At 41.8% G+C, this 26525-nt stretch overlaps 1 protein-coding gene across 3 annotated transcripts; it reads right to left on the bottom strand.

Annotated features, from left to right (window-relative positions):
- Positions 1-526: 526 nt before the first annotated feature.
- GSDME (gasdermin E) lies at positions 527-26525 on the bottom strand. 3 transcript variants are annotated; one of them, XM_039550228.1, is made up of 12 exons: positions 26164-26256; positions 24499-24607; positions 23597-23698; positions 22058-22288; positions 20730-20922; positions 12973-13144; positions 11885-12005; positions 6901-7089; positions 5135-5262; positions 4838-5024; positions 3403-3476; positions 527-2186 (listed from the first exon to the last, which is right to left on the bottom strand). In XM_039550228.1, exons 4-12 carry the CDS (start codon positions 22266-22268, stop codon positions 1956-1958), a joined length of 1506 nt encoding a protein of 501 aa, XP_039406162.1. In that variant the 5' UTR covers positions 22269-22288; positions 23597-23698; positions 24499-24607; positions 26164-26256; the 3' UTR covers positions 527-1955. The 3 variants fall into 3 exon arrangements, with proteins under 3 accessions (XP_039406162.1, XP_039406161.1, XP_039406160.1); XM_039550227.1 differs by lacking the exons at positions 23597-23698; positions 26164-26256 and adding an exon at positions 26508-26525; XM_039550226.1 differs by lacking the exon at positions 23597-23698.

Here is a 26525-nt window from a genome sequence, read left to right as displayed (position 1 = left end):
CAAGACTGAAGTGCAACCAATGTCTTCTGCAGACACACTGACGAATCCTAAAAACAGGGCAGCAGATGAGGCGAGGAGCCAAGAAACCCCAGCAATCCTCATGAGCAGCGGGGAGCCTGGCGTCCCTGGGGCCTTGTGACTGCTCTGTGGTGCTTGTGTCTCTCCTGTTGCACAGGCCCAAGGCTGCCCATTCAGTGCACTGAGCTGAAGCTGAAGCAGCAGGAAACAAGCAAAACATTTCTTTCTTAAGGGTGTGTCCACAGAATACCCAGCATTTGGGAGGGTTTCTGCCTCTGTAAACAAGTTCCCTCTCCTACATCTGTGACACAACATGCACACCCTGAAAGCAGCGACACAGTGTAGTGCTCACAAGGCTCACACCACAGCTCTGCAAGGAAGATCAGAGCATGTGGACAGTGGCCCCACATGGATGCCCACACAGCCATTTGCCATCCGTGTGCACCACTTTTCAAGGCAAAGGGCATTACAGGAATGCCCAAAAGAAAAACAGTGGAAATTACATGCATAAGTTATTCTATTGTTTTGACATAGCATTTAATAGAAAGTTTTGGTAAGCTCATTACAGAGGCAACTTTTGAGTAGCGATGGGCAAAGAAGACTTTCCCACTTAAAAACACACACCCCTCCCAGAAGCAGAGTTATGTGCTTCCATCCTCCTGAAGGATCTCTCCTTCTACACCAGCACGAAGTTCAGGCAACACCATCAGCTTCACTTAACAGATGAGATGCAGCAACGCCCACAGCCCAGCATGCAGAGCTATCCTGAGCTCTCAGGGAATGAAAGGCACCGTGGGGCTTTCCTGCAAAGCCCATGTCCTCAGGGAATGCTGAACTGATGCGACTTTTTAAAGGCTTCTTAGACGATCTGCTCAAGGCCATGTGGGAATAGAGCAGGAAACTGAGCAGAACTCCTACCCACCAGCTATGCTGCAGGGCCTGGTTACTGATCACCCCCACACAGGTGCCTGCTTGCTTGTCTGTCAGCCATCTCACAACCTCATCTGCAAACACTGATGATGTTCCACCTACCTGGAACATCATCTTCCCAAGCCCACATTTACAGTGATCTCTGCTGCATTTCTGTTCAATCCACAATTACAAAAAAAAATATGATGAAAAAGCAGGCAAAATAGTTCAAGCACACAGTGCTTTACTAATACTTTGCTGTTAGTCAAAGAAACAAGCAAAATATCTACACTGAAAATGTCATATGGGGTAAAATTATCGTTTTTGTGGTGTGCAGCAGGGACCCTTCATGTGCACACATCAAAAGGCATTGCCATACCTCAAAGTTCAGAATGCAGTTTAAACAGCTGAAACTTGCAAAGGTGAGTAAAAACATACCAGAAAACAGAAATGCTGTACAGAGGTATAAATCCCAAAAGTGGTCTTGATTTTTGAAAAAGAGGCTTTGTTATTTCCCACAGTGTGCAGTTCACATCCGTAAAGCTAAACAATAATTAATAAGAGAATCTAATCAAGTACCTTTCTAAGAGCCCTCCATTGCACTTGCTCCAGAGTGAAGGCATTCCGCACACTCAGTCTCAAAGGAGCAAAACAGTTGCTGCATTGCAGAACCCTGGGTTTCCAGGGCCTGGTTGTTTGCTTGCTTACAAAAAGCAGTTTGTACTTTGCTGTTTTCTCCCGTGCATATTAATGCAAGCAATCCAGCTTCCACTGCCCTGCAGATCTGACACCTACCACAGCAGCTATATTCCATTTCTCTTCCATGGTTCTCTTTTAATTTCTCCCCTTTATCCCTTAAATAGGTATTTTCCACTGAAACTGCAGAGTCCCCTGATGGCCCTAATTCCTGCCTGTGCTGCCTGAAGTACCAATGCAGCAGCTCTACTGCTGATCCCAAACACACCAACACTACAGAGCTACAGAAGAAACAACAGGCTAGAGCAAAAACAGGATACTCAGTACAGCTCCTACACATTCCCACCTAAAGCATGAAATCCAAACAGTGCAACATAAAGAACAAGTGGGAAGAATCTCGGTTCTTTCATAGTTACAGCTTTTACAGAAGACTCTGTCATTTCCAGGTTAATGTTTGATGAAGCAAACAGCCTTTGCACGACCTCAAATCTTCCTCTGTCAGCGAGAGTGGCCACCAAAGGACTGCTCAGTGCCACAGTGCCATCAGCTGAAGCGATGTTAGGCTGCATCCATGAGAGAGAGCAAAAGACAGAGACATTAAAACATTTTCCAAGCACTGCTGCTCCTGCCATCGCACAGCTCAGCTCTTTCATACAAAACCGCTGGAGAGCTTACAAGGCAGCAACAAAAGGTCAAGATTCCCTTTACTATTAGCCCTGACAAGTATGATGTACTGATCCAGAACCAAAGCTCTATGGCACACTTTAAGGAGGAAAGTCTCTCCTACTGTGCCATTCCCCGAGTTCAACTTCTCTCACTGCACGTCACACTTAACTATCACTCTGAGCAAACAGTAGAACTCCCCTTGCTCCTACATATTAAAAGGATTTTACTATTGTTTTTGTCAGTGACTTTAAAAAGCTAAAAGTAATCACAGAATCATAGAATGTTCTGGGTTGGAAGGGACCTTAAAGATCATTCAGTTCCAATCCCCCTGCCACAGGCAAGGACACTTTTCACTAGACCAGGTTATTCAAAGCCCCATCCAACCTGGCCTTGAACATTTCCAGGAATGGGGCATCCACAACTTCTCTGGGCAACCTGTTCCAGTGCCTCACCACTCTCATAGTAAAAAGTTTCTTCCTAGTATGTGATCTAAACCTACCCTCCTCCAGTTTGAATCCAGTCCTCCTTGTCCTGTCACTACATGCTCTTGTAAAAAGTCTCTCTCCATCTTTTTTGTAAGCTTCCTTCAGGTACTGGGAGGCTGCATTTAGGTTACCCTGAAGCCTTCTCTTCTCCAGGCTGAACAAACCCAATTCTCTTACCGTTTCCTCACAGGAGAGGTGCTCCATTACTCTAATGCCCTGCACCATTCCTTCAGCAGTTTCAATAAATGGCCTCAGAGTTTTGGGACCTCAGGGTTTGCCAAGGCTCAAGCACTGTTGCTATCAAAGCGAAATTTCTGTTTCCCAAGGAGAGGTGATTACTGAGATTTTAAAACAGTGGGACTATTAGAAAAATAAAACTGGAGCTTAAGTTACAATTTTCTTTTGCTCACAAGCCATGAAATCTCCCAAATACAGCAATGTTCAGAAGTTAGGTAGCACCTGCAGCTTCGTTTGCCATGTCAGACTCTGACCTTAGCTAAGCGCTGCCTACAGCTGAAATTCCCACTGCAGCTTGACATCTCCTCCTTTATTGGGGAGAAACGTGGCTGAGGACACGGCCACTGCTGCTGCTGTGCCCATGAGCCACGCTCCCATCTCCATTACTCACCAAACAGCACAACGCCGGAACAACCTGAAGATCACAGCAGGCACGCAGCAGGACCAGAGTGTCATCAGGCAGCTCTGTGAAGGAAACATTCCCAGGGGAAGATCATTTCCAGTGAACCCTGCACCAGGCTGGCTGCTGGAACAGGGGCTTTAACAGGGAGCTAACAGGTTCTCCTCAGCTGGTTGTGTGGAAGAGGTTGATCCAGCCCCTTCCTGCCTGCAGAATAGAATGGGATGGGCAAAGGGTCTGACTATCTCTGTGCTTGAGAAAAGGCACTAGTAGAAAAGAGGGTTTCCTACCCATCATCCTTGCCTCCTCCCTAAGTATCTCCTCAGTGTTTCACTCCAAGTCTGCAGACTGGATGAATGACCTAGGCCTTGAATAAATCAGACTCTATGCTCCCAAACTCTATACGAGATGCTAACTTCAGCAAAGCACAGTTTGAGAGGAATGGCATAGCTGAGACTGCCTTGGGGCTGGGAGATGGACTAACTGATCTCTGTGGTGCTCTTCAACTCTGTAACAAGGCTATAATTCCTACCACAAGAAACAGGCATAAAACAGCTTTTGAATCTGGATCCAGGTACACTTATGCCTGGACTTCAGCAGTAGACATTATGTCCAAAGCCAGGTGATAATGCAACACACTCAATTAACTGCGCCCTGCTGTTAATGGCATCTGACAAGTGTTACCACATCAGCAGGTTTTTGTTTTCTATTTCTTTGTCTCCACAAATGAGTTGAGCTCTCCCACCTAGGGCCTGTGCATATATGGATGCACACTGACATTTTGCTGCACAGTGCCACAATTTACACCGGACTTCCCTTCGTTATCTTAATGTCAGGGAATTCTTTAGATACAAGAAAGAAGAGAAAAATCCAGGCAAGTCTGTCTTGGACTTTGCAGGTAGCTTTTAATTAACACTGTGGTGCCAACTAGATTGTGAGGGTGGCATTTATTTGACATTTATGTTTCATCTCCTGTTTCGGCAGCTGCAAAACAACCCTCTAATTGCAGAGTCTCTATGTTAAACTCATTTTTGCTAAATTTAGTTTGCACTTGAACAATATACGCTTTTACACAGGAGACAACACCTAATTTGTAATTCTCAGCATTTAGGCGGGAAGGACTCTGGCATGTAATAAGTACAGAAATTAGCTTGCCAAACTGCAAATGCTCACACTCAGCAGAAGCAAAGTTGAGCAGTCTTGGGGGAATGTGTAATTTACACACAAAATCTGTCAGTGATTGAGGGCTGAATTTAACTCACAACCAGGAATGCTAAGCATAGTATACCAAACTCATAAAAAGGGAACAGAACAATTTATGTTCACTCAGCTCACCAACTGCTCAAAGAGAGCCATAAATGCTTTAACATGGAGGGAGCTTCTAAAAGGAAAATAAAATTTTTAAAAAGGGCTTTTCACAACATACCAGACATAGCACTGATAAGAAGGTGAGCAGCTGAGAAAAGTTCTTCATCCTGAGGCTGGTATTTCTGCAACAACAGCTCACTCTGTAAACTGCACCCTAAGAGCTGCAAGAAACGAAGGAGGTCTCCTTGTTGTTCAAGTTTTAACTCCTCCAGATCTGGCTTGTCTCCTGTGCAGATATCATCGAACTGAAAGGAAAAGAATAAGCAAAACTACTTGAAAAAATTCAAGCAAAAGAGAATGCTAGTACTATTCCGAAATTACTTTGAGGAAGCAAGCCAAAGGTTCTTCATCTTACCATGTCCCCCAGGGCAGTCACCATTTCTTCATGGAGCAGGAGCTCACAAAGGGTTTTATATAAAGCTCTTTGCTTGTCTTCCGGAAGCTTCACAAAGGGCTGAAACTGGGTCTTCAACCGTGACAGATCTTTCCCAAGAAAGCAAAGGAAAGCAAAACTAAGTATTTCTACAAAAATGCCAGTTAAAACCAGGTAACATTTTGCTATGTGTTTCATAAGCTCATTTATCATCACACCTTGATATCCTGATTTCCATCAGCACAAGTTAAAATGCAAGGCTGGAACAGATCTGATTTTATTTCCTAAGGAGCCACTGAAGTTTCAGTGCAAAAATTAAGAAAGAGGAACAGCTATCAAGAATCAACATTTTGGTGTACAGTATTTTTAATATTTTAAAAGTCAGCTCCTTAGTGTTAACCAACTAACTGCATCTTAAGTCTCTCGCTTCAAAGTTTATCTCCAGAGAATGTTCATTTATATGGCAGAATGAAGAGTACTCATTAAGTACAAGGGAGTGCTCTGCATTCACCTTCTCACAATTCAACTATGATACTGAAATTAGGTCTTTTGTGACATCGAATTACCACTTTGCTAAAAAAAATTGAAGCTTTCAAATCAATAATGCCAACTGGAAGGATGGAATGTTTTTTTTCCACATTCCAGAAACGTGGGCATGCAAGTGTTCTCAAATTTGTTTAAAAGAAATTTTCCTTCATGTCACTCCAGTCAAGAAACACGCTCTCTTTAAAGACATCCTTTATAACCAAAAAATTACTTCACTAGGGAAAAAAAAACATCCAGCCACAGGCAGATATTTTGTTTATCTGATGCAATCGTATGACTGTCTATACAAATAACAGAAAATGAAATGTACTTTCAAATTCTTTAGTAAAAACAATTTTTTTTAGCTTTTTTATTTTCCAAGAGACAGTGGAAGTTAAAACTAATTAAAGAAATCTCTGTGCTTTTTAAACAAGAAAAGCACAAAGGTATGTCAAGCTAAAACAAAAACCACAACAGTGGCATACCATTCTTCCACAAGTAAGTGTTTTTTATATATTGTTTACTGAACAACCATTAACCAAGGGTGAAACTTACAGACAAGAAGTGATATTCATCAGTAGAACCAGCTGTAAGAACTCTACCAAGAACTGATGAAAAGCACAGTGTGTTCTGAGTCCTTGACTGGTTTTCCATTTTTTCATTCCTCCAGTAACATTCCTGCCTCCTCTTTCCAAATTCCTACAATAAAAACTTGTACCTGGGCCATTATACCAATTTGCAAACTTCCATTTAAACCCCATTTTAGTTTTCTCAATTATAAAGCTCCTCAGAAAATAAAGAGGCTAAGTGAAGGCAAGGGAGATGTCTAATTCTGTTACTTAACCTGTAACTGAGGAGCTTTATTGAGAGTTTTTCAAATAATGAGAAAGTATTTTCAGTGACTCTTTCTCACAGAAAGCATGTATCATCACTAATCTTGCAGAGGTTATCTGGAATGCAACAGAGCTGTCATAAACACCTGACTTTATAAGATTATATTTATGACAGATTGATTCAGAATGTTGATAGGAAAGAGTCCACTGCACACACTTACTGCAAACTGATTTTTTATATTCCTTCAGTGCATTCCCCCAAGAGTTCCTGATAAGAGCTATTAAAATGAACTAACAAGATTTCTTACTTACTATTGTACCAGATTATTTCTGCCTATCACGATGTTTAATTCACTGTAATATAATCATGTCAAGCATTTTTGGTAATACCTTGTTTCAATATACTTATAGAAGCATCACTGGGAACGAGGTTTTTAGCCCCAGAGTACATCTCATTATCAACAGCATCTGGCTGACAGAGGAATGAAGCATCTCTGAATTGAACTGAATGGGGATAAGTTGAGCCTTCTGTGCTTTCTTTTTCAAAACCTCCCTGCTGTTCATCTAGCAGACAGAATTCTGTAATTAGAAATTCAATCAAAAACAATAATTAATAAAATACACAAGCAATTACTGAATGAGATGATAGCTTGTATTTCCTAGTGCTCTTGCATGTGATTTCTCCATGTGTCGTCTCTTCCAGATGGAAAGAATGCCAGCAGTTGCTGTGTGTGTGAATTATTGAGCATTCCTGCAGCCCTGATGTTTGGTACAGTGCGTACAGACAGAAGACCTGTGGTGCAGCTGCCTCCTACAGAATGTGACACCAGCTCCTGTGAACTAAATTAGTGTAGACAGGAAATAACATGAAAACTTCCCTCTGACACTGTAAACCAGAATGCTGCATACAGGAGATGCACGTAGGAATTCTCGATGTTTTCAGAGAATAAGTTTGAGTTGGAAGGGGCTCTCAAGGATCATCACACTCAACTCCTGGCCCTGCACAGGACACCCCAGGAGTCACACCATGCGCCTGAGAGCATTGTCCAAACACTTCTTGAACTCTGTCAGGCTGGTGCTGTGACCACTTCCCTGGGGAGCCTGTTCCAGTGCCCACCCACCCTCTGGTGAAGAACCTTTTCCTGATACCTAAACCTAAACCTGCCCTGACACAACTTCAGGCCATTCCCTTGGGTCCTGTCATTGATCACCAAAGAGAAGAGATCAGTGCCTGCCCCTCCTCTTCCCCTCACAATGAAGTTGTTACTGCAATGAGGTTTCCCCTCAGTCTCCTCCAGGCTGAACAGACCAAATGACCTCAGCTGCTCCTCATATGGGTTCCCCTCAAGGCTCTTCACCTTCCCTCCTTTCCTAAGAGTTTTCTTACATTGTGGCACCCAGAACTGCAGACAGAACTTTAGGTGAGGCTGCCCCAGTGCAGAGCAGAGCGGTTCAATCCCCTCCCTTGCCTGGCTGGTGATGCTGTGCCTGCTGCCCCCCAGGACACGCTTGGCCCTCCTGGCTGCCAGGGCACTGCTGACCATATTCAATTTGTCATCACCCAGGACCCCCAGGGCCCTTTCCATGGCACTGCTCTCCAGTTTCTCCTTCCCCAGTCTGTACATTTTCTACCTACTAAGAGACGTGCTGTAATGCAGGCAACAGGATCCACTCATGAAGGAGACACATGAAAGTACTCTCTGAGATCTGTAACTACTCTTGAGAGTCCTTTACAGAGCTTCTGCTGGTCACGGCACTGACAGACTCCTCTTTCTCAGCCAAGCCACAGGTCCATCCTCACGTCCTCCAGGTAAGCAGAAAGCTGGAGGCTTCTGAGAGTCTCTAAAGGACATCACCCAGGGATGTTTCCTAAGAGAATCACTCTGCAATAACTGTCTCTCTTCAGTAACTTCATGGAGGAAATAACACACCCTGGCTGCATTGCCCTTTCTGCCTCATCTTCGTGACAAGCACGGGCCAACCTCACCCAAACAGGACTGTCCTTGTCACCATCCCAGTACCCCCAGCCTGATGAAGTTAAGGGCCTCCTGGAAGGTACAGGGACCCTTTGTAAGAGTTATGCTGAAAAATCTGGCATATCAAGTTCTGTGCTCGTGTCCAACACTGTGCCCTAACGATGCAGAATACACTCAAAGCCCTATGCATATTCTGATCATCTTTTATTGGGTCAAATGCAAGATTTGAATGTGTATCCATTGCACTCTGCAGCCTGTCTAAGGAGAGAGAACACAGGCAGGCTAGCAAGAGAAACTCAATTTTAAAGTAATACCTGACAGCAAAGGAAAAAAATGTAACTAATCAAGCACAGTGCTCACATGTACCAGGCACAAAACCCAAATATAACCTTTCTGCAGTTGTAAGAGTCTGTCTCACTAAATTAAGGACATTCAAAGCAGATGAGAAAGCATGGAGAGCACTCCATCAGCAAAAAGCCTTTTCAAAGGGAAAGCAGACAAAGAAATCCCTGCCATAGAGAAAGAAAGACGACAGACCTTTATGCTTGCATAACCCTTCACGGAGAAGAATGAGCTACAGAAGAGCAGAAAGTGATTAACATAAGCTAAGAACTTCCCAAAGCAACAAGACTCTGGACAGCAGCTGAGGCACCACAAGGCCAACTCACTCATGTTGCTGTCATTGCAAATAACAAGGCTTTCACATGAACCCTGAGGAGGAAGACTGTGCTAATAAAACTGCCTCCCCTCCTGAGGCAAAATGATGCTAATAAGGGAAATCAAACTTTTCAGATGATGTTGTTAAATCTTGTAATAGGACTTGATCCACAGGAAAACACAGGACTCAAAATTCCTTATTAATAGGACTGTTAATTAATTCTGTATTGAATTCTATTACATTCATCGATGACAAACCTCCAACAATGCAGTTAGAGCTTGTTAGTTACTCAGAAATGTTAACAAAAATGCAAGAAACACAGAGGTGATCAGTGAAAACAATCAAAGGGACTCCTTTATGTAGAAAAGTAGATATATTGAGACTGTTTAATTTACAGACATTTAAGAAAAAGCACACCACACACATATAGCAATGAACAGAACAAAGCAAATCAGCTGGGTGCTGTTATATCCCCTGCTTTGTAAAGCAAGAACAAGAGGCATTTCAGCACAACTTTAGAGACACGAAACTGCAAGGCCTTTAGCAGAAACAGCTTTTACATGGAGTGGAAAATTAGCCTGTAGAAATCAAACAGAATGATTACAGGAAAGCACAATGGTAAATGGATCAGAAAAGGATTAGATCCTTTTTCTTTTTTCTAGTTTATTTTATTTATTTATAAAAATATCCAAGTATGTCCAGTCACATTAGTCAGAACATTTAAAAGAAAATTTATATACCATTCTTCCTAACAGAATAACTCAAGTACTGTCAGTGGCAAAGAAAAATAAACAATAAAAAGCTTACATGCATCTTACTCCGTAATTATTTGTGAAGAGAATCCCATTAGGTTACACCCGCTACTGGTCACTTTCAGTCTCATGAGAAAGGACTACATTAGTCCCTGGATTTAACTTCAAAGGCTATTTTGATTTCCATAAACAGACACTGATCCCTGCTGCTCAGACATTAACAAGTTCAAGTTCAGGCTCCACTATACTTATTCTTGCAGGCAAAGCCCTAATTTTGCTGTTAGTTCCTCCCCTTTACCTTCTCAATGACACTCAGGCAAAGGAAAATAGCACAAATTAAAAAAGAAAAGAGGCAAGACGTAAGTTGTTTAAGATAAAACATGAAACAAGCTGTGCTGGTTCTGAAGCTTCAAAGATCTTAACACGAAATGTGAAAAAAAAGAGCGGAAAAAGAAGCAGAAGTGGAAAAAGAGCCGAGAAATACAGATCATTAACAAGGCCCATGCGTTCTCAGCTAGCAGGACATCATAATTTCATGTAGTAATCACCTAAGTAGACAACCAGCTATATACTACCTATGTAGTCAGACGGCCTTAATTACACCTCATTACTCTGAATTACAGATCTATTATAACCATGACGTCAACATCCTCTGCTATTATTGCTGTGTTCCATCTACGTCAGAGCAGTTCCACTTTTCAGAAACTTTTTACAGGTTAAATAATATTTACTTCTATTCCTGAGCCTACAGACTTCCTTCATACCAGAAGGACTATGATGGAGAGTTAATCTTCTGCATTTCTCATCCAAGTAAAGCGCATCCTGGATTCAAATCTCAGCTGTACTCCAAGTATTTCTTCAATGTATCTTCTGTTTCTCTCCACATCAGTCCTTCCCAGCTTCCAGCTCTACTATCTGATTTTATTTCTCCTTGCAAAACATCCCCTGAAACCTCCTCTAGGTCAGTGAGTTTAAATGAGGATAGACAAGAAAGAAAAACCCAAGTGATTGTGCAGAGCAGAGATACGACTTCCCCCAAAGCCAATTTCAACATTTTTTTTAACCTGAGAAATATTCAACCTGACATAAGTAAAGCACGACCAGAAAACATGACAAGGGCATTTCTGCAACCACTCCGAGGGCAATCTTTAAATGAAAGTGTAGGCTAGAAAAGTTTAAATTCCAGTCCTGTACGAATGATTATTTTCCTAAGATGACTGTTGTCTAAACATTCCTGGTTGACAGCTGATTTACATTCAAGTCACTCTCTGCAACAGGTGAAGGGAATAGCCTGGGCCAAGGGCCAGCTGGCTGGAAGCAAAATTGCAGAAAAAGACCTGGGCAACAAATCCAAGAGGATCACCAGCAAGCCCTTGCAGTTATTGAAGTTTGCTGCATACTGGGCTGTACTGACAAGACTGTAGCTGGCAGATTGATGGAATGGAATTTTCAATTTGGGAAAGTGCATTCAGAGTGCTGGGTCCAGTTTTGGACTCCCAAGTACCAGCCCCACATTCACAGACTGGAGCAATTTAGCAAACAGCAGATATTAAGGAAAAAAAGTTCACCACCACGGTCGTCAAACATGGTAACAGGCTGCCCGGAGGAGTGATGGAATCTCCGTCTCTGGAGAGGAATCACAACTTCAGAATAGACAAGGATATGAGCAATCTGATCTAACGCCAAACTTAGATCAAAGTTCAAAAGTTGGCCCTGCCTTGAGCAGAGGCTCCAGCTACATGATCTCCTGTGGTTCCCTGAAACCTAAGTTATTCTGAGTTTACAGTGTATTCAAGCAAGTGAAAAAGCATTACTAAATCAGAGTTTTAAAATTACTAAATCAGCATTTCTAGCACAAATAACTATCAAGGCAAAGGAGACCATACAACATAATCACCTTCATGCACAGGGAAACATAAAAATCAGTCTGACAAACAACTTTGTCCATAGTTGAACTGTGTGCCACAAAAAACAAGCTTTTCACTTACCAAACTGGCCATTGTGCCTTATAAACAGTTCAATTACACCGTAGGCAATAGCAGTTGCAGGAGGAATTTCAAGGATCACACTAGAATCCTTCATCAAACTTCCATTTTCACTTACTGAAACCTACAAGACAGATTTATTTACCATTTATCTGATTCAGCTACTATACAGCTTAAACACCTAACTAAGGTGAAAAATACAGAGGGAGAATGTGCTTTATTCTCCATGATGTCTCATCAAAGCACACGTTACATCTGACTTCTAGGAAAGGAACTAGATGAAGAGTGAGGTAGAAACACAATGCCAAGAGCAGCTCTCTCACTCTTAGCTACCCTGTCCTAGCACGAAGTTGAGCTCCAGGAGCAGCTTTTGCCACACATGAAGCACCATGTCAATAGGAAGTGGGCACCCACTTCAGTACTCTGCCTCGCCCAATTCTACTGTGACATTGGTTTTGCCCAGCTGGAAGGCTGGTACCAGGAACTCGCAACTCCCAGATTTCTTCAACTGGAGACACACTGTACACAGAAGTGATTCATCTCCAGCTTAAAAAAACCCAAACTTTCAATGAATGAGCATATTTTGACTTTGGTAATTCCTTCTCAATTCATAGGCAATTTTTCAGATAGCCTCATAATGCAGTTAATCTCTACTCCCATGATCGAAAACAAAGAGCTTCCCAATAAATATGAAAACTCAGTAGGCACTACAACCATTTGTGATGAATGATTACTTGGCTGTTCAGATAAATTTGATTCAGCAATACATTTTGCTATTCAACTTGCAATGAATTGTTTTAAGTTTGCTTCATGTTCTGCTGCAGGCAGGAATCTACACAGAAATGGAAACACAATGTGATAATACTGATGGAAACTACATTCCAGGCTCATACAAAAAGACAGCATCTTTTCCCAGAAAGGCAGTGGAAAAAACATTTTACCATACAAAATTTTCACAACCAAGCAGTGCAGTTTGTTCAGCACATTAAGAAAGCACGAAAAATATGCTGAAGTCTATTTGGAGAAACTGTAATTTCTTCCCAGATAATGTGCAAATGTTCTATTCCTTGCAGATTTTTAGTAACTTTTACCTTTATTGTTTTTGCAGTGCATCCCATTGCACCCCTGACTTTTTCTTCTGTCTGGATATGTTCGGATATTGTACACTTCTGAGTTGTGATTATCTTTTCTCTCAAGATGCACAGCACTTCACGTTTTCTTTCTATTACTTGTTGCAGTAAACTACTGTTTAGATCTATTGTTCTGAAAAAGAAAATACACCATAGCAATACCAGAATTGTGGGAAAAAAAACTAACCACATTTTCTTAACTGCTTGAAGAAGCTCTTATTGTAAAAATGACAATGGTTTCTGTATGAGCAGCCTCCTCAAAATTATGATGTCCTCTTTTGCTATTTGGCAGCAGTAAATACCTGCATTCCACAGTAAGCCCTCACATATATATTGAATTCTTGATTCCCTACTCTGAGCAAAAATGGCAGTTTGTCCAGATACTTGCTAAGAAAAAAGAAAAAAAAAAAAAAAAAAAAAAAAAAAAGAGAACTAATGGCAACTTTAAGCTTCCTGGGTAATACAAAACCAACAAGTCAGGCTCCTGGACACTGGACTAAATCCTCTCCTACTGTGAGCTCACACTGACATTTCCATGGCCATGGCAGTGGGTGCTGGCTGGGGGACACAAAGACAGCAATGACTCAGTGGCAACCCTCACTGCTTGCTATGGATCTGTTTCAGTGTTCACCTAAACCTGGAACAGGCAGAGTGGGATCAGCACTGACCAAGTACTTCAAAGGGCTGAATGAGAAAACATGGAAGATTTCACTGATTTTGAGACTGTACATTACTGAAAAAATCCACCTGCTTCAAGGTCCTGTGTTATTCATTGGTATAGACTCAAAATTTAAAATTGGTGACAAGGACTATCACAGTCAAAAGAAAAACTAACTGTGGGAGGGAGCTCTAAACTCTAGCCCAGGCACCAACTTCATAAGCCATCCTTACTTCACAGCACAATTCAGCATCTGTTTAAATGCTGCTGAAAATAATTCTAACGTTAAGTTCTTCTGAGAATGACGAGAAGACTGAAAGTGAACTCCCAGAAACAATACAGAAGATTTATTATCTAAGAAAATATTACAAAATCCACTACCTTGTCTTTGGGGTGTTAACAGACTTTCTGGTAACAGTTAAAGCAACTTCCTAATTTTATTTAATTGATTAAAATGTGTCAACTATATTATACTTTTGCAAAATATTCACTGGAGGTGAATCAGAGGAGATGTTCTATTTTTTATGAACAGGTAATCTAGCAAAACTGTTGGAAGATTAAAGGATTGCTATCCCTGACTCAAATTATTCCGTCTTTTCTCCTCCCTCTCACTGTAAATGGCTATTCATGGAGCTAAATGGCAATATCCCAAAAATGTGACAGAAAGACATGTCTGACTCCAATTCATTTAAATCGAGATATCTCCACTTTTAATTTAAAAGTTTTAGATTTATTAGATTCTGGAGTTTTGAATTTATGCAGTCTATATAAGTCTGAACTCAGCTGGGGTTTTTATTGAATTAAAAATATCCTCAGGCAATTTTTGATCTTTGGAGAGTTACATGCCTATATGAAAGTTCAATCAGTTGGAATGAACTGTCTGAAAACCTTAAAGTTGATTGTTTAGACAAGGGAAAGAAAATACCTCTGAAGCAATGCAGCAGCCACCAGAAAAGCACCCCCAAACATTCCTGAGATTATTAATATAACTTTTTTTCCTTTGGTGCAAAGTCATGCTTTATGCTTGGAATCCAATGAACCTTTGGATTAAGCAAAAACTGAAGAAATGTCAAGCAATCACAAACATCACCGCTCTCAGAAGTGTCTGCCAAACCAGAGCCATTAGTCACAGTCTATCAAGCCTATCCTATACTTCACAATAATTATTTATGTTTCTAAAGTGGTGTGCTAAGCATCTTGAAAATACAAATTATTGCACTAAGAACTTGCAGTTTTAACATGTCACCTAGGGAGCCACAAGGGAAAAATACAATGAAGACGCACAAAAGCAATTTGCAATTTGCTTTTATTTTCTGACTGTTTAAGAGGATGACAAGCTTGCTGAATGTCCCCAAAATTTAGCGGAAAAAATTCCCTCAAACAATCCAAGATAGAAAAATACACATTAAATAAAGATTTGCTGTTTCTGAATGAGTGCTAAATGAAGACGCATATAGAATATGACCTAAGCCTATGCAAATGAATTACCAAAATAATTCAAGAGACTTTTTCTTCCATCTGCTTCTACAGTATTCTGCCCAAGGCAGAACTGGCTTTGAGGCCCAGATGCAGAAGTATCAGCAGAGTAGCAGAGCAGAAGAGTCAGAAGACATAGTTAACTTGCAAAGAGGGGCAGTGAACAAATCTTGGAGGCAGCACTGGAGGAGCTGCTGCAGCACTGGGGGCTATAGAGAGACACTGACACACAGGGACACGGAGCTACCTGCTGCAGCAGCACTCCCCAGGCAGCGCCCAGAGGCGACCTGGGATCTCCAGCACAGAGCAGAGCGCATGCCAGAGACAGCCGCTGCCACAGCCCCAAGGTTTGAGTGCCTTCAGTGGGATGTGTCCCGTTGTAAAGCCATCAGAAATGTTCTCCTCTGCCCAGTAAGTTTAGTGAGCACCAAATTCAGAGCTTTCACACACATACCCTTACTCACAGCTACAAAAACCTTTTCTTCCAGCACAGCACAGTTAAGTGCTCTCCAGTAGACTTCTGGCACCGAACTGTCTATCATAAAACAGAACTTTAGGGCTGCACGTGGGCACATCATGAGTTATTACTGGGGCACAGCCTGTTGAAGGTAAAACATTCTGCTCTCCTCAGCAACTCAAACAGGAGATGACACGAGGTAAGCAAGTACCCAGTTTATCTAAATTATGACTGAAAACAGTCATCAAGAGCAAAACACAACAGGGTTAAAGTTTGACAATCAGAGCAGGGCTTCAAGTATCGCAGGGTAATGGCCGCTGTGTCTATGACTATTTTTGCAAGAACTGAACTTACTTGCCAACATAGCATTGAATATAAGAAAATATCTGAAAAACACAAGATAGCCGAATTAAATCCCTGAGAATACATGCATGCAAGGCACACGAATTGCATTGCATTTTTTTTATTTTACAGGTCATGTTTCAGAGCTTTTACTTCTGTTCTACAACCATGGCTCTTACCATCTCTTTTACTCTGTACTGTACAAGAGCCACCACTAACCTTGTGCCATTTGCACTATATCACCATGACCCATCCCAGCCTGAGGAGCTGAGCTGAAGCCCTCAGAAACAACGCTATATAAAATATAATGAGATGTTGGTTTGCCAAGTCCCATTATCACCACACAGAGTATAAGCCTGGATAAACAAAAATTATTTAAAAGATACAAATTATGAGGTTTTGCTTGATTGATTGTTCTGCTTAAACAACCTTCCTGAGGTCAATGATTTACTATGCTGGGAGCCTTACAGGTCAAACATGTACATAAAATAATTTCTTTGAGTTTTGGTCTCAGTCCACATTTAACTAGATTAAACACTTCTACGCTCCTATAACACAGACTTCTTTCACCTTCATCCAGTATTTTTCTTCTTGCATTAGGAAAGCAGTAGACAACAGAGGCACAAAGGCAATTTGCTGCAGACTGGAGTCAGAAAAGAAGAGACAAAGGCAGAAACTAAATAAAGACAAGAAAAAACAGACAACACCTGGCAACAGATCAGGCTCTCACAGTTAAAACAGAGAGCAGGTGCCTGCTCTAAACCTCACTGCTGAGAACGAGGGTCTTTGCTTTAGGCACAGAATTTGACCAAATTGCCCACAAAGGAGACACCTTAGGACCATTTTTCCATCAAATCCTGCCTAACCTTCTCAGTAATCCACCCACAAATCCTCAAAGCAAGGTGCTTGTCAATTTCCTACAAATACCAAGAAGATGGGCATTGCTGTGAGTACTCTCCATACTCACATTGAAATCAGCACTGCTGCTTGTCTGCACAAATTTTCACTGCTCCAAACTACTCACAAGTGAAAAACCTTTTCAGTCCTGTGCTGGGCAATGCCACCTCAATACACCTCCTCCCCCAGCTGTAGAGACACAAGCAGCCTGTGCTCATTGCCTCTTCTCCACTTCATTTATAATGTGCAATAGTCTGATGTCTTCTATACAAATACTGCTTGTTCCAAGTGAGAGCCTTCACCCAGCTTTGATCCTGCTCTAACAGAGACCTCTAGATGGGTGCCAAGGAGTAAAATCCACCAGACCTCACTCTGCCATTTTCCACCAAGCACAGATGCATATTTCTTTTGTTAATCCATTTCAAATATAACCTCTCTGACCTACTTCTTACAGAACACAGCATCTGCAATCATCAGCTTATTGACAGCATTTCACTATTTTCCCTACAGAATAACCTGACACGTACTTCATAGAACATCTTCCCTAAGAATACCAGAGACTTCTTAGACTGCGAGTGACAGGTAGTTTCTCTATTTTCTATTTGACATGCTCCTTATTTTTTAAATCAAAGGCACACACAATTGCTTTTATTCAATCCTGTCTCACAACACTTTGTGACTTCGTATTACCTCATGTAGCAGCTTAGGTAGAAAACTGAATGGTTTTCTCACCATACTCATAAATGCTCAAGGAATTTTAAACAATAAATCACAAAATGGTCTGAATTTCCACTGTACTCAGATTAAGAATAGGAATTTATTTTTGTCTCAGTATGGACAATAATATGCCCTTCCATTAGTTCACCTAAAGTGCAATATGCAATAATATAAAAGTATCTTTCAACCATGCCAGAGTATGCTGCTAAAAACACTTAAAACCTTTTTCCTAACATGCTAATCATAGAGTTAGGAATCATTCACGTGAAACGATGGAAGCATGACAGGCAATTTTTTCTGCAGCTGATGTGAACTCACTGACTGCTATCACTGTCCTCTCAGAACTTCTCTTTCAATCACCTTCCATGACTTTTAGTGAAATGGTGAAAACAAACAAGCAAATTGGTAACACATGAGAAGTACAGAGATTATAATCTCCTCATGATCTTTTTTACTGCAGGGAAGAAGACAGAATGGTTGAGGTTGGACAGTCATCTGCTTTAGCAGGGTCACCTAGAGCAGTCTGCCTAGGTTCATGCCTCCAAAGAAGGTAACTACACAGCCTCCCCAGGCAACCTGTGCCAGTGCTCAGTCACTGTCACAGTGGAAAAGAGTTTCCTGATGTTCAGACAGAGCCTCCTGTATCTCATATTGTGCCTATTGCTTTCTGCTCTGTCTCTGGGCACCACTGAAAAGTGGCTCATCCAACCCACACTTCATCAACTTCTCTGTGAGGACCTCATGGAAGACAATACTGAAAACAGAAAATGGAATACACTCTTTAATCCATAGCAATCCAAGTGAGCTAAAGGCATCGGACTCTGCCCCAAATCTGCATGTTGCAGTGCTCTCTGAGCTAGCAAGCATTATGTAATGCAAAATCAAAAATAATGTAAAGTGAAATATACCAAGTTTGCATACCTAAAACTATTGTTTAACTTTATTTTAGTATTGTATATTATAAGTGTGTTGTGCATTTACAATGTCACTGCTTCTGCAAACTAGGAAGGATCTCCTCCCACATCCTTCAGCTGTCATCCTCTTTCAGAAAAAGGAGCCAGTGCAGCACCTGGAATCTAATTAAAAGATCAGTAGGATTCTCCTTCAGAAGGTTCACCTAAGAAGTGACAGGAAACCAATTTGCTGCCACTGAGCACTCTAAGCTTGCTGAACTCTGAAGACTCACATGACTTAGTTAAAAGGCATATCAGCTTTGACATTTTAGAGTTTTCTGCTACTAATCTGCAACTTCAACTTAATCAGCCTAATACAAGAACATTTTAAAAATGCAACTTAACTAGGTTATACATGTAGAAATAATAAATGAAGCAATGATTGATCAAACAAGCACAAGCACCACATGTCATTAAATGACATCAGGAACAGTTTGCTGCCTCTCATTTCACACGGCCTGACAGGTAAACATGCTCCTATAAGTACCGTAACGCTTTGCATCCAAAAATCACTAACCTGGAGGCATCAGCACTCCTGAATTCCACACAATACTCATGAATGAGTTGAAAGCTTGAAGCTTGGACACAATCAATCATAAATCATAAAATATTTATGAACAAGTAAGTAGAATTCCATCTATAAGGCACTGCCAACAATTTCCAGTGAGTCTTCACATTATGCTGGAGAAAAAAATAAATATTCTGCTATCCTCATCATTTTCAGTGACCTGGCAGAAGGTCACTGACCTTCTCGATATCAATTATACACGGTGCATCATAAACTTTAATAAGCTATGAGCATCTTTTTTATGAACTAAGAACTAGTTCCTTGCATAAAGTGGGACACACATCAACTTCAGTCACAGTTGCACATACATCGGAGTAATGCTGCAGATTTTCAACACTCAAAAGAAGGTAACATATTTCTGAGTATTTAGTTACATAAAGGATTGTAACTCCAAGATGTGCTGATTTGCTGTGGGAGGATTATCTTTGCGAACAGAGTAGGCAACTTTAAGTAAAAGATTACTGACCTAAATCAAAGTTACTCTAGTTTGTTTCTCCATAGGACTCTGTCTAGTGCTAGAAACAAGATTCTAGATCTTGACTGACACTATTTCCTCATACTAGATGCACATTAATTTTACAGACTTGGTACACACATTTAGCCCAGTATTTTCTGCTTTAAATAAGGCATTTAGTACAAAGAGAGCAAGGTCCCTTATTAGAATAAATTTGTTGACTTGTGAATGCTCACAATAAAAAAAACACCAGACATTTGTTCCCATGAAAATGGAGAATTAATTATTTCTAGAACATCAGTGTATCTAAAGCAAATTTACGTTGCTTCTGACAACTTCTGCACTGATAGCAAAAACCTATCATCTTTATCTTCAGAGCATCAGCAAAGGCTATTAAAATTCATTACAGCCCCTGCTACAAATCTAGAGTACAATGCTGTCACAAACAAACCACCCTCATCTCCCATGAGTCACGACCTGCAATAGAGAGTAGACCCCTGACTTGTCTGCTGGTTGCCAAACAGGCTTTGGTCCACGACTCTCTTACAGCAACATTAAATAGATCCAATGTCAGAGTAGGACAGGAAGTGAGGAAGTATCTCTTGCATATCTTGTAAAATAAAGAATATGGTTCCCCTCAGTTAATACAGTGTATAACAGGAAGTAACAGATCTATATTTTGTTCAGCTAGTAGAGCATGCCTTGACCATGCTTGCTCACCTTTGCTACTCCTTCAACTTCAAATAATCCAATTTTCTAGCATGGTCACTCACACACACGAAATTACAAAGCCTGCTTACAAGAACATTAGCATTTCTGAACTCAATTTCCATATTCAATGTCCCAGTAACATAGAGAACTAATTATTTTTTTTTCCAGATTGTTACCTCAGTACAGTCCCCCAAAGAAGGGAGGATTTGGCTCTTGTCCCAGGTGGTAATTCATGCAAAAACGTAAAATGAAATTACAGACAGATGTTTTTTAAAACTTGAAAGGGAGAAGTCTGACTAACAAGATTTCAAAATGCACAAAATTTCATTTTTGTATATATGATTCATCATGGATATGAAAGCTTACAATGAAAATAATTTTCAAACTGTGGCAACACTACAAAATCAATTGCTCAGTGATCACAGCTGGTCCAAGCCTTTTCAACGGCTCAGTAATCTCTCCTGGCCACCACATTAGAAACATACCTGTCTTTGACATCTTTCATAAGCTGCTGCAAGTCAATCTCCTGCTTCCTCAGGTTTCCAAATGAGGACTGGTTTTCCACATAGCCCTTCCCTCCAGCTCCCAGGCTGATCTTCACAAACGATGTTTCAATACTTCCTTGAAGGAAATCTTCAAACTTCCCCATGTATTTTGCAAAGTCAGACTCCACAATCACTAGGAGAGCAATAAAACTAATTTCTATCTGTGAAGAAAAGTGCTGAAACGGTCCTTAAGTGATTGGAGGAACAGATACTTAGAGAAAATACGAAGAGTTAGTGAAGGCAATGAACAGTATGGAGAGGTAAATAATGAAATTTACAGCTCTACAACTCTTGCTTCTGCTCTTTTCATATTTTCATCATCTTTGCTCTACTATCTTTTGTATTTTGCCATTTTAGGAAAATGTAAGGTGACTGAAGTGCTGAACTCAGATGCTATAAAGTATTTATAAAGAATAATTGAAAGTTATTTCAGCTACAAAGAAAATTACAAAGCAGACCTGCTTGTACAATAGTGCTAGTATTTTAGCATTATTTTGACAAATCTCATCACAGGCTGTCCCAAAGCTCACTGAAAACCAATGGAAAAATCTAACTGGTTTAAAACAACTCTGAATTCTTTTACACCTAAAAACCAGAGAACTGACTCAGAATCAGCTACTTTTCCAAGACAGCTACAGTTAACATCTTAGGTTAGGGACTTATCTATTTTCCTGTGTGGAATTGTGACATGTCCAGAAATATGCGATTCCATGTCATTTATCTGAAAACATGGGTGGGACTGCTATAGTTGGCTAAGTCCAAGCATCAACCTTTTTTAACACTCTGTGCAAGACAAACAGAATCAGGGGTAAAACTCGCTTGGCCTGGCCTGGACAAGCATTCCCTGGGCTACCAACACCAACAAGACAATGCTTATTCACTGCTTTTGACTTGGAGCACAGTACAGTTTCACACTACTATCACATACAACCCCCCCAAATATTCTAGGGATATTCCTGTGGCTGCAGACAGCGCTGTTATCAAACAGTAGGACTGTCCAGCCTGATAACCTTCAGCACTCTATTTAATACTCTACCCAGGCAAAACTTTCTTCTTTTTTTAACCAACATTTATTATTACCAGTTTTAGTTATATAAATGGTCAAGTGAGAAAAGATCCATTCATCTCATTCCCATGGATGGTGGATTCCTTCAGAGCATTTCTCTGAGAGGAGCCCAATTGAGTAACACAATTGAGAATAAAAACGACAGATTAGGGTTTGTACCGTTTTTATCTGCAATAATACTGCTGCCCAACTATGGCTTTACCTGGTTTTATTGGTTTGTCTTCAGTAAGCACATCACTCAGCGTGACTGTCAAGAAATGATACTTGGGCTTCTGCCAGCACCAGAATTTCCTCCTCTTCGTAACTAAGCTCAAAAGCTGCAGCTTGTCTGAGGCATTCAGGTGGGAGACAGGGATCAAGTCACCTCCACTGTCAGTTTCTCTCACAAAATTCTTCGTTGCTTTTGCAAACATCGTGGGGAATCAATTAAAGCCTGAAAGAATACACCTGTTTTCAAACAACTACATTCGTAAAGTACAAACATTTACATTGTCATTTTAAGAAGTTCTTCCCAGAATTGGTATTAATGAAGGAACACATAGTGTTTTCATCCTATCTTCTCCACTCTGAGCTGGGAAGGAGTTCAAATCACTTGCCCCAATATAAGTTTTCTCAGTAACTAATAAAAGAATTTTAGTTAAGAGGAACATTCACAGGTTATTAATCTGTCAGGGAGGAAAAACATACACAGCTTACCTGAAATTCTATGAAAAAGCATCTACTAAATGAACACTGCAGAGACCAGCTGGGATGAGGAGAGCACTGGGGCAATGGCAGAGGATTTCTGCCTCCCCACAGGATCCTTCTTTTATTACCTAACATAAAACTTACTCCATATAAGGCAATTAGGTATTACTCACCAAATTATATGGATCTTTTTAACAGGCAGTAAACACATGCAGAGATAATAACAACTGTTCTATAAAAAGCACCAAATACATGAGCTGGCATCTTTGTTACTAAGTTTTGTTTCTGAACGACACCCCTGGAAAGTTCCAACTAATTTTTTTATTTATGAACTCTTTTTTACCTTTACTGTTTTCCAATTTTCTGTTTTTCATTTGCATAACTACAGCTAAATTGAACATACATTATTTGCAACTGTTATTCACAACTGTTATTCATATCCCCTACACAACTACATACATTATCTTACTGTTGCTTTGCAATGATTTTAATTAAAAATTATCAGCATCTCTTGGGATGTGAGCTTTTCTTTATCCCCAGGAATGCATTTTGCTGTATTTACAAGGAACATCTTCCAGTAAGGGAAACTGGCTAAACTCACAGAAGAAATGGTAAAAATGACCATTCATGGGAGCTAAATGCACAATTCTAATAAATTAATATTTGATATTTCTAGTTTTTACAACTCTGTGTTATCTGAGCTAATGATATCTCCAGAATTAAATCAGTTTTTTTTAATCTGGCAGCATTTCTTTAAGTCCCCCAGCTGACGCTGACTGGAAAGTTCAACTAAGATCATAAGACGTCTCAGCTGGGTATCCACACTTTAATGATTAATTACCTGTCTTGCTCCACAGAGATCTTAGATTTGTCATTTCCAAACACAGGCCAGAGTAAAATAGAACAGACTTCAAACAAAAACTGATATTGCAGTGAGCACTCAGGATTATTGACAGAAAATGGAAACCTGAATACAGATATTAGTGCCTGGACCACAGGCTCCATATTTTAGTATTAGGGGGAAAAAAAAGCATTTCTGCAGATGCAAACTTACCTCTCCATTAGTTTTTCCCAAATCCCACTTCAGACATTCCACACAGTATTTACCAATTCATCTTGAGGTATTTACCACCCCATGAATCCTCTATGGTCTAGTCTGTGTAACAAATAAAGGGTGTTTTCCAACAACACTTGCATCAAAAGGATTTGAGCAATGTCAAAGTCGCATAACATTTTATTGGAGAGTCTTCCAGGGCTTTCATTGTAACTGCAGCTGCAGCAAACCCTGCAGTACCACCTCAGCTGTGGGCTCTGATAACACTTCCACTGAATTTCTTGTTCTCTTATCTTTTCCTAAACTGAACTGAGACTGATTTTTTGCATCCTTTATTTCTCCTCCTTAATTCTCCTGGTTTTAATCTCAGTGAGAACACTTTAACAGAATAAAGCAATGCAGATCCGCTGCAGCAGAAAAGAAAAAAAACCCAAATCAAACTGAAACTAGTTTCCTTTATCCATAGGACTTCTTTTGCAGGAGTCTGTATTTTGCAAACAGCTGGACTGATTTGTAATGTAGGGGACCACCAAGAAAATTCTCATTGCTTGCATCAGCTGCCTTTGCCCAGCATAACCTTCTTCAAACATTTCTGTACTTTACATGACTGCTCACTCATCCTGATGCCCTTGCTGCATAGCCAGCTCACATGGGCTCACATAATCTCTGAAAAAAAAGAAGGCCAGCAATTTCTGAGTTTATCATAAAACAAATTGCAAATCCAGGTCCTAATAATTGGCATTCTTACAAACTCACTAAATCTCACGAGAGGAACCACTGTACCAGTCTGCAAACCTTCCAATTCAGTGTGTTTTGCCATCACTCTCCATCACCACGCTCCTGACTAAAAAGGAACATCCAGGGAAGAGGACAGAGTGCTTGTGAGGACTAACAAGACTCACCACACAGGAGAGATGGGGCAGTTTTCAGCCTCAAAATGTCAGTATCTCCCACACTTTGCTGTGCTGGTAATGTCTTTGCAGGGAGCATATTTTGCTGGTGTAGGTGTACCTGCAAAGCAAGAATATTCTATCCAAACTCCTGCTTATTTCTCTTTGGATATAGCACCTTTAACACAAATTTGCCAAATACCTTGCTTCACTACTTCCCACAACGAAGACATAGAGCAATTATGCCCCTAGCCAGCATCAGGGGGTTAGTACAGCCATGAGGCTCAACAGCATCCTGACTGAATGGACATGGAGTGGTTACAGACCCAGCATTATGAAAACTGCTTTGGGAGCTTTTTCCTCTGGATATTTTAATAGAGCTGTGCATGGTTTGACAGAAATAAAAGGGAAGGTATCAAGCTTGTAGGAAACGCCTGTCAGAGTGAATTCACTCTTGCAAATTGATAGCTAAGCATGCATGCAGAAAAGGAAGGAGGAGTACCTTCCTTGCCTACCGAAAAATCTAAAATTAGCCTGAACCTGGGCTACAGGAAGATTATTTAATGGCAAGGATGAGATCAAATTTAGATAATAGCACAAATTTCATTGTTTACTTAAACAAACAAATCTCATCCTGCTTCTTTGCTTTGTAGCTCCCTAACTCAGTATAGTGGGACATTAAATCCAAAACAACATTTTATGAGCAATCGGTGGTTGCCTCTGTCAGTACAAAAAGAAAAAACCAACAGTTGCCTAATATTTCTTACATTCTGTATCTTTCACATAAAATACAAAAATGCCTTTTTTTCTCCCCGTTTAACACAACATTACACAACACACTGGGCACAGTACACAGGAAATTTGGTAGCAGGGTGACAACTGGATTGCCAAATGCCAACACATCCCCTTCCTACAATCCAAGTTGTAAGGAAACACAACGCCTGAAGGCCAAAGAGGACCAGGCCTCAGTGTTGGAAGAGCTGTTAGGCATTAACTACTGCGTAGGAGTGGTAGTGGCCTTGGAATCCTAAAGGACTGCGAGTCTGTATCGGAAGGGAACTGGAGCATGGAAGTGACAACACGCATGTTTTGTGTTTTATTAAAGAACATTATAGTTATTTTCACCTCCTTTCTGGATAATCTAAACGAAAAAAAGAGCATCCATAAAAGCTAATACACAAAGCCTAGGAAGGCTGTCCACACTATGCATTACAGTCTTTGAACGCATGTGGTCCCCAAAAACACATCCAAAGGCTTTTAGCCTGGGTGAAGCCCTCTTTCTGCTCCTCGAACACTCTGCATCACGTGTCTCCGCAGAGCGGTGCCGCAGGCTCAGGCACCCGGAGAGATGCGGCGCCTTTCCCTGGCCGTGGGCGCCGTCCTGCGGGGTGCGAGGGCTGTGGGAAGCCCCGCGCTGCCCCGGCGCTGGGTGCGCAGTCCCGCCCGCCTTGCCGGGAGCGGCTCGGGCAGGCGAGCATCGCCCCGCCGTGCCACCGCTCAGAGCACCGCACGGGCACTGCGGCCATTCCGCTCCCCCCGCGGCGGGAACGCCAGCGGGGCGCGGCCCGGCGGCCGCAGCAGCTCCCCGTGCCCCCGGGAAGGGCGGAGTGGCGGCGGCTGGGGGGAGACGGGCACGGTCGGGCCGCACCGCCACCCCGGGCCCGCTCCCGTACTCACAGCATTCCCGGCGCTCCCCGCCGCCGCCACCGGGGATGCGGCGCGCTCCGCCCGCGGGGCGTGCCGAGCCGTGCCGCGCCCCAGGCGAGGGGCCGCGGGCGAAGCTCTGCGAGCAGCTGCCGTAGCAGCGGGGGCTCCGTGCCGGGAGCGGCGCGGCGGGGAGAGCGCAGGCCCCGCCCGGGTGCCCGGGCCGTGCGGGCGGGCGGCAGCGGCCCCCGGCACGCCTCCGCCATGTTGAGGCGCGGAGCCGCCGCCCAGCCCCGGGCAGCGGGCGGGGGCCGGGGCGCTGCCCGCGTCCCTGCGAACCCCCGGGGCGGTTCTGCGTCCCTCGCCATCCCGCCCACCTGCCCGAGCTGCCTCGC

This window comes from Corvus cornix, chromosome 2 (assembly GCF_000738735.6).
Source record: "Corvus cornix cornix isolate S_Up_H32 chromosome 2, ASM73873v5, whole genome shotgun sequence".
In the NCBI taxonomy this organism is placed as follows: Eukaryota; Metazoa; Chordata; class Aves; order Passeriformes; family Corvidae; genus Corvus; species Corvus cornix.
Note: the sequence above shows the minus strand (reverse complement) of the source record. Positions and strands in the feature narration are given on the sequence as shown.